General features: G+C 38.0%; 2 protein-coding genes across 2 annotated transcripts; both read left to right on the top strand.

Moving 5' to 3' along the window:
• The first annotated feature begins 336 nt into the window (after positions 1 to 336).
• LOC104815423 (mavicyanin-like) lies at positions 337 to 3,432 on the top strand. The gene is made up of 2 exons (XM_010543803.1): positions 337 to 463; positions 2,987 to 3,432. The coding sequence occupies exons 1-2, from the start codon at positions 337 to 339 to the stop codon at positions 3,430 to 3,432; spliced, it is 573 nt and encodes a 190-aa protein (XP_010542105.1).
• An 8,793-nt stretch (positions 3,433 to 12,225) lies between these two features.
• LOC104815264 (uclacyanin 1-like) lies at positions 12,226 to 12,987 on the top strand. The gene has a single exon (XM_010543600.1). The coding sequence runs from the start codon at positions 12,256 to 12,258 to the stop codon at positions 12,865 to 12,867; it is 612 nt and encodes a 203-aa protein (XP_010541902.1). The 5' UTR covers positions 12,226 to 12,255; the 3' UTR covers positions 12,868 to 12,987.
• Positions 12,988 to 13,280: the final 293 nt, after the last annotated feature.

Raw genomic sequence — 13,280 nt, 5'->3', positions numbered from 1 at the left:
TTTCACATCCCGAGAAGTGTATAGTCTCTTTGTGGAGGGTTGATAACAAAGGTACCCTTTTTGCTCATTTGGGTAGCCCAAAAAAATACAACGGATACTCTTCGGGTCGAGCTTGGTGCGGTTAGATGAATCTACATAGACATAACATATGCACCCAAAAATCCGCAAATGATCAATTGAAGGTTTAGAACGGAAGAGTACCTCAAAGGGAGACTTATCATGGAGAACTTGCGTGGGAAGACGATTAATTAAGTAACATGCCGTCTTGACCGCATCACTCCAATAAGATTTCGGAAGGTGTTTGTGAAAAAGAAGCGTTCGTGAGACCTCCATGAGATGGCGATTCTTGTGTTCGGCTACACCGTTTTGTTGAGGAGTGTTCGGGCAAGACCGGTGGTGAAGAATGCCATGTGCTTCAAGGAAAGTCCGAAAGCTATAATTCATGTACTCACCACCATTATCGGTTCGTATGCATTTGATCTTCACACCAAATTGATTAGTGACAAAAGCAACAAACGATTTAAACACATTGAAGACCTCACTCTTATTTTTCAAAAGATATACCCAAGTGTACTTAGTCTTTTCATCAATGAAAGTCACAAAATATTTAAAGCGATCACGAGAAAAACACGGTGCCGTCCAAACATCGGAAACGTGAAGCAATGTTTTTGGTGTGCGGTACAAGTAAAGTAAGCACTTTATTATGCGGGTGGCCTAAACGATCATGCCGTAAAGAATCGGAAACGTGAAACGAAGAAGCAGAAGGAGAGTGCAAGTCTTCTATAATTACGGGAAACTTCCTATTTTGCATCCGGACTTCCGTTTTCAGCAAAGGAAGAAACCTAGCCGCCAAACCAATAAAGAGAGGACGTCTTAGACTTCAGAAATCATCGAGAGATCACAGTAGAAGCCAGAGAACTCGAGAGAGAATCAAGACGGAGTTTTCCGGGAGCAGAGATTGAAGAATCGTCGTCGAGAGACCGCTGCAAGTCTTCTTTATCTGTTTCTATGTTTATTCTTATTGATTTCAACTCGTTTGTTTTTATGGGGAGTGAGTAGTCGTTTCACTGTAGCTAGGGATTTAACCTTGTAGGGATTTGTTTGGTTTTTATTTTCCGAGACTACGTTATCGATACTCTTCGATTTAATTGAATTGAGTTTATTACTTTTGATCTTCTTGGCCAGTTGATTGATTGATTTTAGATTCTGATTTGCAACGAGAGTTCGGAACGAATTCATTGACTGAATTGATTAAGACTATTGAAAGATAGGTTAATCGGTTTAGGAACTGTGATAGTGATCGTTAATGCATTTGATATTTTAATCTATTAGGTTCAGAGATCGATAGGTTAAATTATTGGATAGTGGATTTAGGACTTGAGAGAGCCAAATCTGATATTAGAACTTGAGATCCCCGATTAGAGTTCGATATTCGTAGATTCTCCATCCTTAGAAAAAATCCCTGCGCGTTAAGGTTATCCCGAAGCTACGGTGGTTTATCTATCTGATTTTACTTAGTTAGTTTATTGCTTTATTTTTTATATTCACATACTTCATTCCATATTTTCTGATCTAATTCTTGGTTGAGTCTTGTTCCTAGAGTTAACTATTCCCTGTGTTCCACCCTAGTACTACAGTTGATCCGTATCCTTGCGGTATTCGCTGTATCTAGGTTTTTATCACTTGAGCATTATTTCTATACCTAGATTTGCGTTATCAGTATGGCTTCGCACTATAACTTGTTTCTTTTGAAGTAGCAATGAAGCACCACATTTTCCATGAGTGTTAGCCTCATACAATATGAATTCTATCAATTCACCAACAACCCGTGTGAATCCCTAAGCTTTCATACCCAAAGTTCGTTATGTCGGATTTTACTGAATTTTCTCTCAGATATATATCTTATTAAAAAAGTTCAGTATCATTTTTATAATAGAAAAATTCATGTATATTTTGGATCATTTAAAAAGTTAACTGTTCGTTAAAAAGTTAGAAAAATCTCAAAAAAACACTGATATTTTAAATTTTTTTAAAAAAAACACAACTTTTGATTTTGTCAAGTAAACATTAAACTTTTTAAATTTATAAAAAAACACTTAACTCTTTTACGATTTTCAAAATAAATAAATGAGCTGATGTGACATAAGTAGATGTAAACACGTCAAATTATTGTCGTTGGTTTTTTTGACAATTATACATAGTTCATGTATTTTTTTAATCATTTAAAAAATTTAATATTTTTTTGACAATCACATAAAAGTTTATGTATTTTTTTATCATTTAAAAAGCTTAATATTTTTTAAAACTTATTTAAAAAGTTTAATGTTTATTTGACAAAAACAAAATTCGATATTTTTCTGTCAAAATTGTAAATTTCAGTGTTTTTTTTAGATTTTTCCTAAAATGTTTAATATTTATTAACAAAAAATAAATTCCACTATTTTTTGTCAAAATTGAAAGTTGATTGTTTCTTGGGATTTTTTCTATATCTTATTTATAAAAAACAGAAACTTTCACCAACAATTGCACTCTTTTTTTTAACGATTTTTCTCTCTTAAACTCAGTATTGTTCAGTCTTCTTCATACTCCTTTTACACACATCTATATCTATTCAAATTCATCATCACCTTATTGTTTATTTGTCTTTTAACTCTAAAGTTGTTAGTTCTTCATTGTCTTTATCTTTTATTTCAAAGGTTGTTATCTTACTCACAAAATCAATTTTGAGATTTTTTCAAGATTTTCTACACAAACAACCTTAATAGATATATTTTTGTTTTTCAATTGTTTTTGGTTCATTATAAGTCCTATTTACTATGTTTTAATTCTAGACACGTGCATATTCATCTACCTTTGCGCGTTATAGAATTTTCCATTAAAAAAAAAAGAAACACGATGCCGTAAAACAGTAAAAGGATTAAGTTTGCGTTAACAAAGAACGTGATCATCAGTTTCTTCATGCTCGTGACCGTTTCTCTCTTCGTAGGATGCGTGGGAACAACGCACAAGATCGAGGGATGGGCACCGGGTGTCGACTATTACACATGGGTCACGTCAAGACACTTCCAAGTGGGTGACTCTCTCGTCTTCGAGTACAACAAGGATTTCCATGACGTGACAGAAGTTGCGAGTCCTTTAGCTTTCGAGTTCTGCGACCTCTCTTCCACCATAGCAAGATACAAAACCGGTTATGACGTGGTTAACCTCACACGTCCTGGTCGTTACTACTACGTCTGCGGAGCTCCTGGTCACTGTCAAGCCGGACAGAGATTTGACATCCTAGTCACGTCTCCCCAAGTCGTGGAGAAGTCACCTTCTTCCTTCTCTCCTTCACCCTCCGCTCCTCTGCACAGCGCTGCCTCAAGCTCTCTATTTTCTCGGCTCGGCCTCATCTTTCTTTTCTTGGTTCTGTTACCATTATTTCTTGTTTGATCGTTTTTTAGATTAGCCCACGAGACGTTTTTCGTTCTTTCTCCAAGCTTTTGTCTTTTTCTGTCATTGGATAGTGGTCTTTTGTAATAAAGTTTGCAATTAGTGATATTGTTTTTATGATATTATTGTGCACTGATTTTGTGGTGACCCAATTGGAAAATACAAGTTCGTGTACTATTGTTAATAATTAGTAATTAAATAGCAAATTTTCGCCATTTTTAATTTATAAATTCCAAACCCTAAACCCTAAAACTTATAAATGCTAAAAAAAAATTTAAAAAATTTTATCACCAATATTATTATAATAGAATCTGATTATATTTGAAAACAATTTAAAGCTCAAATAAAAGTATTATTTGGAAATTTTTAAAAATGTCATGTACTACCAATAAACAAAAATAAAAGGCATTGTATCCTTTCAACGGAGCTCTAAACTTACAACATTATAGAAGGCTACAACACCTTAAGTTTCTATTGTTAATAATTAGTAATTAAATACCAAATTTCAACCATTTTAATTTATAAATTCCAAACCCTAACCGTAAAACTTATAAATGCTAAATTTTTTAAAAACTTTTAACACCAATATTATTATAATAGAATCCGATTATATTCGAAAACAGTTAAAAATTCAAATAAAAGTATTATTTGAGAATTTTTTAAAAATGTCATCTATTTATACATGTTCTCTCTTAAATTTCGTTAAACTTAATAACTTGTTTAGTGATGCGGACCGACCGCTTAGCGGTTATTTGCATTGAATAAAATACGAGAAAATTAGTCTTCCTTTCCTGTAAGAGTTATATCTCCATTACATTTTGTTTCCATATATCTAGGACCCACTAAAGTGATTTGCTTTCATCTTTGTCTATTTAAAGATTAATTATCATGTTAAAAAAATAGAGAATATTTTTGTAGAAATCTTGTGTTGTTCTTTGCTTTTGCTTAGGACCACTAGGGGTGACCATTTCAGTTATTAACCGAATAACCAAACCGAACCGAACCGAATAAGGAGCGGTTCGGTTCGGTTTGGTTATTTGCTTAGTAACCGAACGGTTGAGGAAGTTGAATAACCGTTCAGGTTCGGTTCGGTTAATAACCTAATAACCGCGGTTAACCAAACGGTTATTGAATTTTTTTTCATATTTTAACTTTTATCCTCATTATTATTAGTATCATTTTTTTATACTTCAGTTTTAACCTTATATATTTCATCCAACAAACAATAAAATTTAATGTTTTTAACTTTTATCCTAATTATTGAAGTTTTTAGATATTTTTTATAATTTTATTGGAGGATTAATCATTTTGTGGATTTATTTGGATATATATTTTGAAGTTTATGCAGGATTAATAATCTTTTTTTTCAATATATATCATAACCGAACCGAATCGATCTAAAACCGAACCGAATAAACCGAAAAATATAACCGTTTGGTTATAATTTTATTATACAAAAACCGAACCGAACCGAACTGAAATCGAATTGAACCGAACCGATTAAATCTATATAACCGTTTGGGTATGATTTTTTTATAACCGAAATAACCGAACCAAAAACCGAACCGAACCCCAAAATGGCCACCCCAAGAGACCACTATCATCGGTATTAGAGCCTATCTTTTTCTTTCTTTATTTCTTTCGTTATCGTTGATCCGGACCACTCGGTAGTATCATGACAACCAAAGAGGTCATTAACAATCTGAAATCAGGATTGAGAGAATTAATATTCCTTTCTTGTAGGAGTTATATCTCTATTACGTTTTGTTTCATATATCTAGGACCCACTAAAGTAATTTTTTTTCATCTTTTCTATTTAAAAATTAAACTATCATGTTAAAAAAGATAGAGAATATTTTTGTAGAAATCTTGTGTTGGTCTTCGCTTTTGATTGGGACCACTATTATTGGTATCAAAGTCTATCTTTTTCTTTCTTTGTTTTTTCATTATCGTTGATCCGGACCACTCGGTGGTATCACATGACAACCAAAGAGGTCATTGACAACCTGGAATCTGGATTGTCGACCCTTTATTTTTTGCCATTCACGATCCGGACCACAACACGTGATATCACAATGGCGACCAAACAAGGAACACATCGAATTTCTGAAAAAAGAACTTTCGACATTGCAGAGTGAATTCGCCCAAGTGCAGACGTCCATGATGTTGGTTTAGTGCTCTATGATGTACTGATTATGAGCTTTGTTCAGATACATTCGATGTATTGATACTTTCTATATGTTTTTTTATGAGAGTATTTTGTTCATTACATGTTCCTGCATGCTAGATCTGTTATGAAATCCATGTATCATTATGAATGATACTAAACTCCCTAGTCTTGTGTCATTATGGGAATAACGACATAATAAGACTAGTATGATGTGTGATTGATGATCACATAGATGATCATAGGTATTGGATACGATCACAATCATAGGTATTCGTTGCAGAACGGAATACTGGACTGACCCGCATGAGATTGTCACATGGACTAGCGTCATGACTTGAATCTCATACGACGATTCCATGATTGGATCCTAAGACCTGAGATATCTACAGAATCCAACATGAGGAGTTGCGTGCTGTGATTACGTCAAACGTCCTGCGTAAAAGGAGGACTATAAAGGCGTGTATCAGGTACGAAACGAATCATGTACTGGATGTTAGATAGTCAAGACGGGATTTGTACCTCTCGTAAAAGAGAGAGATATCGCTGGGCCCCTCGTGTGAGCAAGACTGTAGAAATGTGTGGCCGCACTATAGACGAACGTCGTCTATTTCAGACAGTCGAACTCAGTGAACGAGAAAGCAGTCGAATCAGATAAGGTGGCTTGTCCATGCCTTATGTTCGACATATCATATCGCGATACAAAAGGATCATCAGCCGAAATCATCACTGGAGTTCGTATGATCACGAACAAACTCTATTCGAGATAGGTAGTCATAGTGTCTTGCTAGAGACCGCCTATGACTTGTATTACCGGAATGGAGATTCTGTGTTTTACTGCTATTCCGGATGAGCCTACAGGGTCACACACAATAGGGATGGACAAGTACGTGTGCTAAATTATCCCGATTAGGAATCCTAATTGGATTGAGATTCCTAATTGGAATAGGAATCCTAATGGGATTAGGAATCCTGTTATGTATAGGAATCCTAATGAGATTAGAATTCTATTACATCTAGGAAATCTAATGAGATTAGAATTCTAATAGGTTTAGGAAACCTAATTAGATTAGGATTCCTAGTAATCTATTCCTTGTCAAATTAGGATTTTTGGAAAGTCTATATAAGGAGAATGTCTTCTAGGGTTTTAAAAAAGGAAAAAAAAGAAAAAGAAAAAAAAGAAGGAAAATAAAACCCCTAAGCCTCCAAAACCTTGCACACAAGAGAGATCGAGATCTCTAGTCCTAGCAGACAAGTTTCAAGGTGTTGGAATCCATCCCGACGTGTGGATACGTGTAGAGGGCGAGGTATTCTTCCTGCCTAGAGTGATCGGACGAACAGATCAATTGATACAGGCCCCGGATCGATTGAGGTAAGCGTTCTAACGTTTCTATGATTCAATAGTAGCATGGTTCTAGGGTTTCATTAAAATTTTTGTTTTATATCCGCTGCGCAAACCCTAGAATCGATCTCTTAGGAATTAGATTCGCTCATGAGATCCCAGGAAACCCAACAAGCGCCTCTCATGCCCGTCACATCTCATGATGTTGGTCGTCGCTTCGCGCGACAATCAAATCCCGTATGGCTTCGCACCAAAGGTTTAGCCATAAACCCTAGTCACATCGCATGACTAGGAGCGCCTCTCACGCCCGTCTCATCTCATGACTTTGGTCGTCGCTTCGCGCGACAATCAAATCTCGTATGGCTTTGCACCATAGGGTTAGCTATAAACCCTAGTCACATCGCATGACTAGGAGCGCCTCTCACACCCGTCACATCGCATGACATTGGCCGTCGCATCGAATGCGACTATATCACAATCACGCATCGCACGAGTGAGCTTCAACCATAGCATTCAACATGCATCATCATCCCCCGGCTACAATCACGCGTATCAGGGTATTCGGCCTCACACCGTCTTACCGTTTCACGCCATGCAATGCTACCCAAAAATAATCACACAATGATTCACTCGCAGTGTTTATTTCTCACGTCTCACCACGCGTATTCATTCAGTTTGTTCATTTTTATCTTCTCTTTCCTCTTAGATTTGGTCTGATCCAGACCTATATTTAGTCTGGCGGACCGGATCCGGCCCGTCCCCATGAAATCGGTTGATCAGACCATTTTTTGGTCCAAAACAAGCCTGGTCCGTCGGACTAGTTTCTGATCCGGGTCGGACCAGGCTTCCTCAGCCTCTTCCCCTTGGTCCGGCGGACTAAAAATATTTTCCCGGACCTGGTCCGGAGCTGACCAGTTCCTGGTCTGGCGGACCGGAACTGGGCAGTTCGTCCGTTCGCATTTTTAGGTTTTTGGTCCGACTTCGATTGCTCATAACTCACTCGTTTCTTAACCAAATCGCGCACCGTTTGTTTCTAAATGTTCATTGGGATGTACTTTTTCATGTCCAAGCAGTAGATTATTTAAATCTCATGTATACACGATGACGTAACGCCTGTACCTCGAAAAATCGCGATTCTGCAAATTTTAGTTTTTCTACAGTTTTCGTTTGTTCATATCTCCTTTGTTTCTCAGCCAAATTGAGCGTCGTTTTTTTTTCTAAATTCTCATTGTCCTCTTTCAAAATCAATCAACGAATCATCGAGATAACACAATTACATCGATGAAAACGAGTTTACATAGACGCAACTCAAGCCACTCACCTGTTCTTGGATCAGATTCATTTTGAATCTGATTTGGTCGAGTTTGGTTGATGTGTCTGTGTTCCTCCGCCTTGAGATCTCCTCCTAGACACTCAAGGTTTAATCAATGTCTTCCCGAGCTCCCTCTCCCTCCTCCTCTCTTCTTTCTCTCCCTCTCTCTCTTTTCCTCTCTTTTCTTTCTCTGCCCACTTTCAGTCCGAAAATGGTTGATTTGATCCGTTTAAGAGGGTCTTTAGGGTAGATGAGAGAGTTTTGGGGTGATTGAACGAGTGTAGGAGATAGCTGCGGTCTCCTTTTGTCGGTTTGGTGCGGATTAGGTGTGTTGTGGACGCCCATGTGTGAGAAAATCGCGCACCATAAGTCTGCCGATAGTTTATCTGTTACTTGGTCCGGGGACTGACCAGATTTTGGTCCGGCTGACCAAGTCCGGACTACACTCATTTTTCTCTTGGTCCGTCCGTCCTGTCCAAGTCCGGCTGACTGAGTTGGTCCGGAGCTGACCAACTCAGTTTTTCCCATTTTTATTTCTTTTCTTGGTCCGTTTCATCCGTTTGATCCGACTGATTGTCCTGGTCCGGCTGACCAATAGTTGGTCAGTTCCGGACCAGACCTCCTCCCAGTCCGCATTTTCCTTCCTCAGGTCCGTCCGTTCTTTCCCTTGGAACGGATCTGGTCCGGTTGACTGACTCTGGTCAGCTCTGAACCAATCCTCTTTCCCGAATTATTAGCGGCATTTATTTAATTATTTATTCTCAAAAATAATTAAATATTTTTCTTCGGGAATCGGGGTATTACAAATCCTCCCCTTAAAAAGAATTCGTCCTCGAATTCGGAATCCGTGGGATATGCTCCAATCATCATCACATTCATATCATCACATAGCCATCCAAAATGTAGAGTATGATACAACAAATTGTCATGTATAACTCATACAACACTCAAGCAAAGAGATATGGCTAATTTGCTACGCATCTCCGCCTCGAGTTCCCAGATCATGTCAAAGAACCCTTGGCTCCGCCAATGAAACCTTCACCAGTGGCACTTCCTTCGTTCGTACCTTCTTGACCTTTTGATCCCCGATTTGCAGAAGCTCGTTCAGGAATCGCATAGTGTCTATGAACTTCAACTCTTGTGGTTGTAGTACTGTGAAGGATCCGTTACGTACCTCCGTAGCATCGACACGTGGAACACGTCATGGATGTTGTCTAGTTTCGATGGTCGTTCAAAATGTTAGGCTGTTGGTCCTACCTTTTCAATCATCGGTAAGGTCTGATGTACAACGGTTTCAGCTTCCCGCTTTGTCAAAATCTTGCATGCTCCCGCATGGCCTAAACTGGGGGGAGAGCCAGATCTGCAACCTCCAAGGCGACCTCACGTCTCCGCTCAACGGCATAAGACTTCTGTCGATCCTGTGTCATCTTCAGGTTAGTGCGAATCCTTCGGATCACCTCCATGGTCTATTCCACGATATCGGGTCCGAACTCTTGTCTTCTCTGATCGGCATACGACTTCTGTCGATTCTACGCCGTTTTCAGGTTATCGCGAATCTTTTGGATCACTTTTGTTTGCTTCGTAAATGATTTTTCCGATCCGAACACTTGACGTTCTCCGCTTTTTATCCAAAACAGTGGAACCTCGAATGACTTCCCATTTAATACTTATATACGGACATCCCGTCCTTTATATATTGTTTGTTGTTGCATGTGACCTCGCACAACAATGTATAGGTCCCATGGAACTCTCCATTCAGAGACACGCCTTCAGTTTGTCTCCTGAAGTTTGGATGGTTTGTTTCTTGTTTGTTGTTGCATGTGACCTCGCACAACAATGTATAGGTCCCATGGAACTCTCCATTCAGAGACACGCCTTCAGTTTGTCTCCTGAAGTTTGGATGGTTTGTTTCGGTTCACCGTCGGTCTGGGTGTGATATGTATTTCTCATCCTGAGTTTCGTCCACAATGTTTTTATCATGGTCATGTCTTATCCCATAATCTGCTAAGAGCCTTTCCTGGGGCTTAGCACCTTTACCATCACGCTGTGTTTTTCCTGGGAGTAGATGATTTCTACATTGCGGTCAATAATGCTCCCCGTTCATTGTTGTTACATTATGTTTACACCCCTTTTTGAGTGATTTCTCAGGTTACCTTTCCCGATTTTCGATACACAGTTGTCTTGTGAGTTCATGCCAAGGGTCGGAGAATTCTTTTCTACTAGTCACACGCATAGATAATGACGTGTCTTTCTGGTCTTCGCGCACCATCTCGTCTCTGCGAAATACGTCGATATAAGCTTTTTCATTGTGCTCCCAGTGTGGTCACCATATGATTGGTGCTGGAGTCGACTTTTCCTTTCCAATTCTAGGGTTATCCTTACCTTCGATAGTCCGTCTGAACTTTGTTGCAGGTTTGAGATTCCAATCCCTAGCCTCAATTATTTTGGTGAGATCCAATGGAGTGCTTTAGGTTAAGACCACGTGTCCTATGCACAATGGGTCTTTTTCCAGCCTTCATGTCCTTTACGTAACTCGTTTAGCATATTAGTACATGAAAACGTATCCCGATTCGCAGTGTTTACTTTGAGTCCACATGGTGTATCTACACTCGCAGTGTTTACTTTGAGTCTAGACATATTTTTATTCATTGATGCATCCTTGCCTTTATTCTGATCACTTTCGGTCTTTTATGTTAATGTGAAGGGGTCCCCTGTCAAAGCCACGTAGTTGGTAGACGACGCCAGATCCTCCCCCCTTTGTCCTATACGTCCCACTTTGTAGAGTTGGTGTATGTTCCTTTAGGCACTGCCCCATGGCCCCTTAAGGAATTCAGGATTAATTCCTTGATTCTGGTCCCTTGGGTTAGGCGTTCGACTTAATTGCGGAAATTATTATTTTCCAGCTAAGCATATCATGGCGGCATTCCCAATGCGCCATGTTATTCTCACTAAGCTTTCGACGACTGCAGCTCGCATCACTTGTACGGTTTTCATAAACGATTTTTCATTGGACGTGGTTTTGAAAAACATTTTTCATTGAAAAACCTTAAGGTAATGAGTCGTCGTTTCCCCTGGAATGAACGTTGCTCTGATACCAAAAGTTGTGACACCCGTATCCCGATTCCCGTCACAGATAGCGCCACATGGAGTAATAAAGAATAAAATATTACGAAACAGAAATACGGGAATTTAAAACTTTTATTTTATAAACACGCAGCGGAATAGTTTAATACAACCATTAATTACCACACGTCCAATCTTAAAATACAACGCAAGAAAACCATCGTTTTCAAAAATTAACACAAATCAAATCCTAAAAAGTAAAATTGAAAGTTGATTATTTTTTGGGATTTTTTCTATATCTTATTTATAAAAAACAGAAACTTTTACCAAAAATTGCACTCTTTTTTTTTTACGATTTTTCTCTCTTAAACTCGGTATTTTTCAGTCTTCTTCATACTCCTTTTAGATACACATATCTATATCTATTCAAATTCATCATCACCTTATTGTTTATTTGTCTTTTAACTCTAAAGTTGTTAGTTCTTCATTGTCTTTATCTTTTATTTCAAAGGTTGTTATCTTACTCACAAAATCAATTTTGAGATTTTTTCAAGATTTTCTACACAAACAACCTTAATAGATATATTTTTGTTTTTCAATTGTTTTTGGTTCATTATAAGTCCTATTTACTATGTTTTAATTCTAGACACGTGCATATTCATCTACCTTTGCGCGTTATAGAATTTTCCATTAAAAAAAAAAGAAACACGATGCCGTAAAACAGTGAAAGGATTAAGTTTGCGTTATTTTTGTACTGCCGCTAAAGAAATCCTATATTTTAAATCTGATCAGACGCGTATAGATCGAGTTATACGTGTTAATATATGCGAAGAAAAAAATGAAAATAAAAAAGAAGAAGGAAACACAGAGCCCCAAAAAAAAGGAAACTTAATCTAATCGATGATATTATTCAAACAAAAAACCCCAAAAGGAAAAGGAATGGAATATCTATATAAACCCGTCATGGGTCCTTCAAAGTTTCTCACTTTCAGCAACCCTTTCGATAGTTTTCGACTTTGTCCTCTCGTTCTACGCATCAAAATGGCGATAACAAAGAACGTGATCATCAGTTTCTTCATGCTCGTGACCATTTCTCTCTTCGTAGGATGCGTGGGAACAACGCACAAGATCGAGGGATGGGCACCGGGTGTCGACTATTACACATGGGTCACGTCAAGACACTTCCAAGTGGGTGACTCTCTCGTCTTCGAGTACAACAAGGATTTCCATGACGTGACAGAAGTTGCGAGTCCTTTAGCTTTCGAGTTCTGCGACCTCTCTTCCACCATAGCAAGATACAAAACCGGTTATGACGTGGTTAACCTCACACGTCCTGGTCGTTACTACTACGTCTGCGGAGCTCCTGGTCACTGTCAAGCCGGACAGAGATTTGACATCCTGGTCACATCTCCCCAAGTTGTGGAGAAGTCACCTTCTTCCTTCTCTCCTTCACCCTCCGCTCCTCTGCACAGCGCTGCCTCAAGCTCTCTATTTTCTCGGCTCGGCCTCATCTTTCTTTTCTTGGTTCTGTTACCATTATTTCTTGTTTGATCGTTTTTTAGATTAGCCCACGAGACGTTTTTCGTTCTTTCTCCAAGCTTTTGTCTTTTTCTGTCATTGGATAGTGGTCTTTTGTAATAAAGTTTGCAATTAGTGATATTGTTTTTATGATATTATTGTGCACTGATTTTGTGGTGACTCAATTGGAAAATACAAGTTCATGTACTATTGTTAATAATTAGTAATTAAATAGCAAATTTTCGCCATTTTTAATTTATAAATTCCAAACCCTAAACCCTAAAACTTATAAATGCTAAAAAAAAATTTAAAAAATTTTATCACCAATATTATTATAATAGAATCTGATTATATTTGAAAACAATTTAAAGCTCAAATAAAAGTATTATTTGGAAATTTTTAAAAATGTCATGTACTACCAATAAACAAAAATAAAAGGCATTGTA

This window comes from Tarenaya hassleriana, unplaced genomic scaffold (genome assembly GCF_000463585.1).
Source record: "Tarenaya hassleriana unplaced genomic scaffold, ASM46358v1 Cleome23, whole genome shotgun sequence".
NCBI classification, from domain to species: domain Eukaryota; kingdom Viridiplantae; phylum Streptophyta; class Magnoliopsida; order Brassicales; family Cleomaceae; genus Tarenaya; species Tarenaya hassleriana.
Note: the sequence above shows the minus strand (reverse complement) of the source record. Positions and strands in the feature narration are given on the sequence as shown.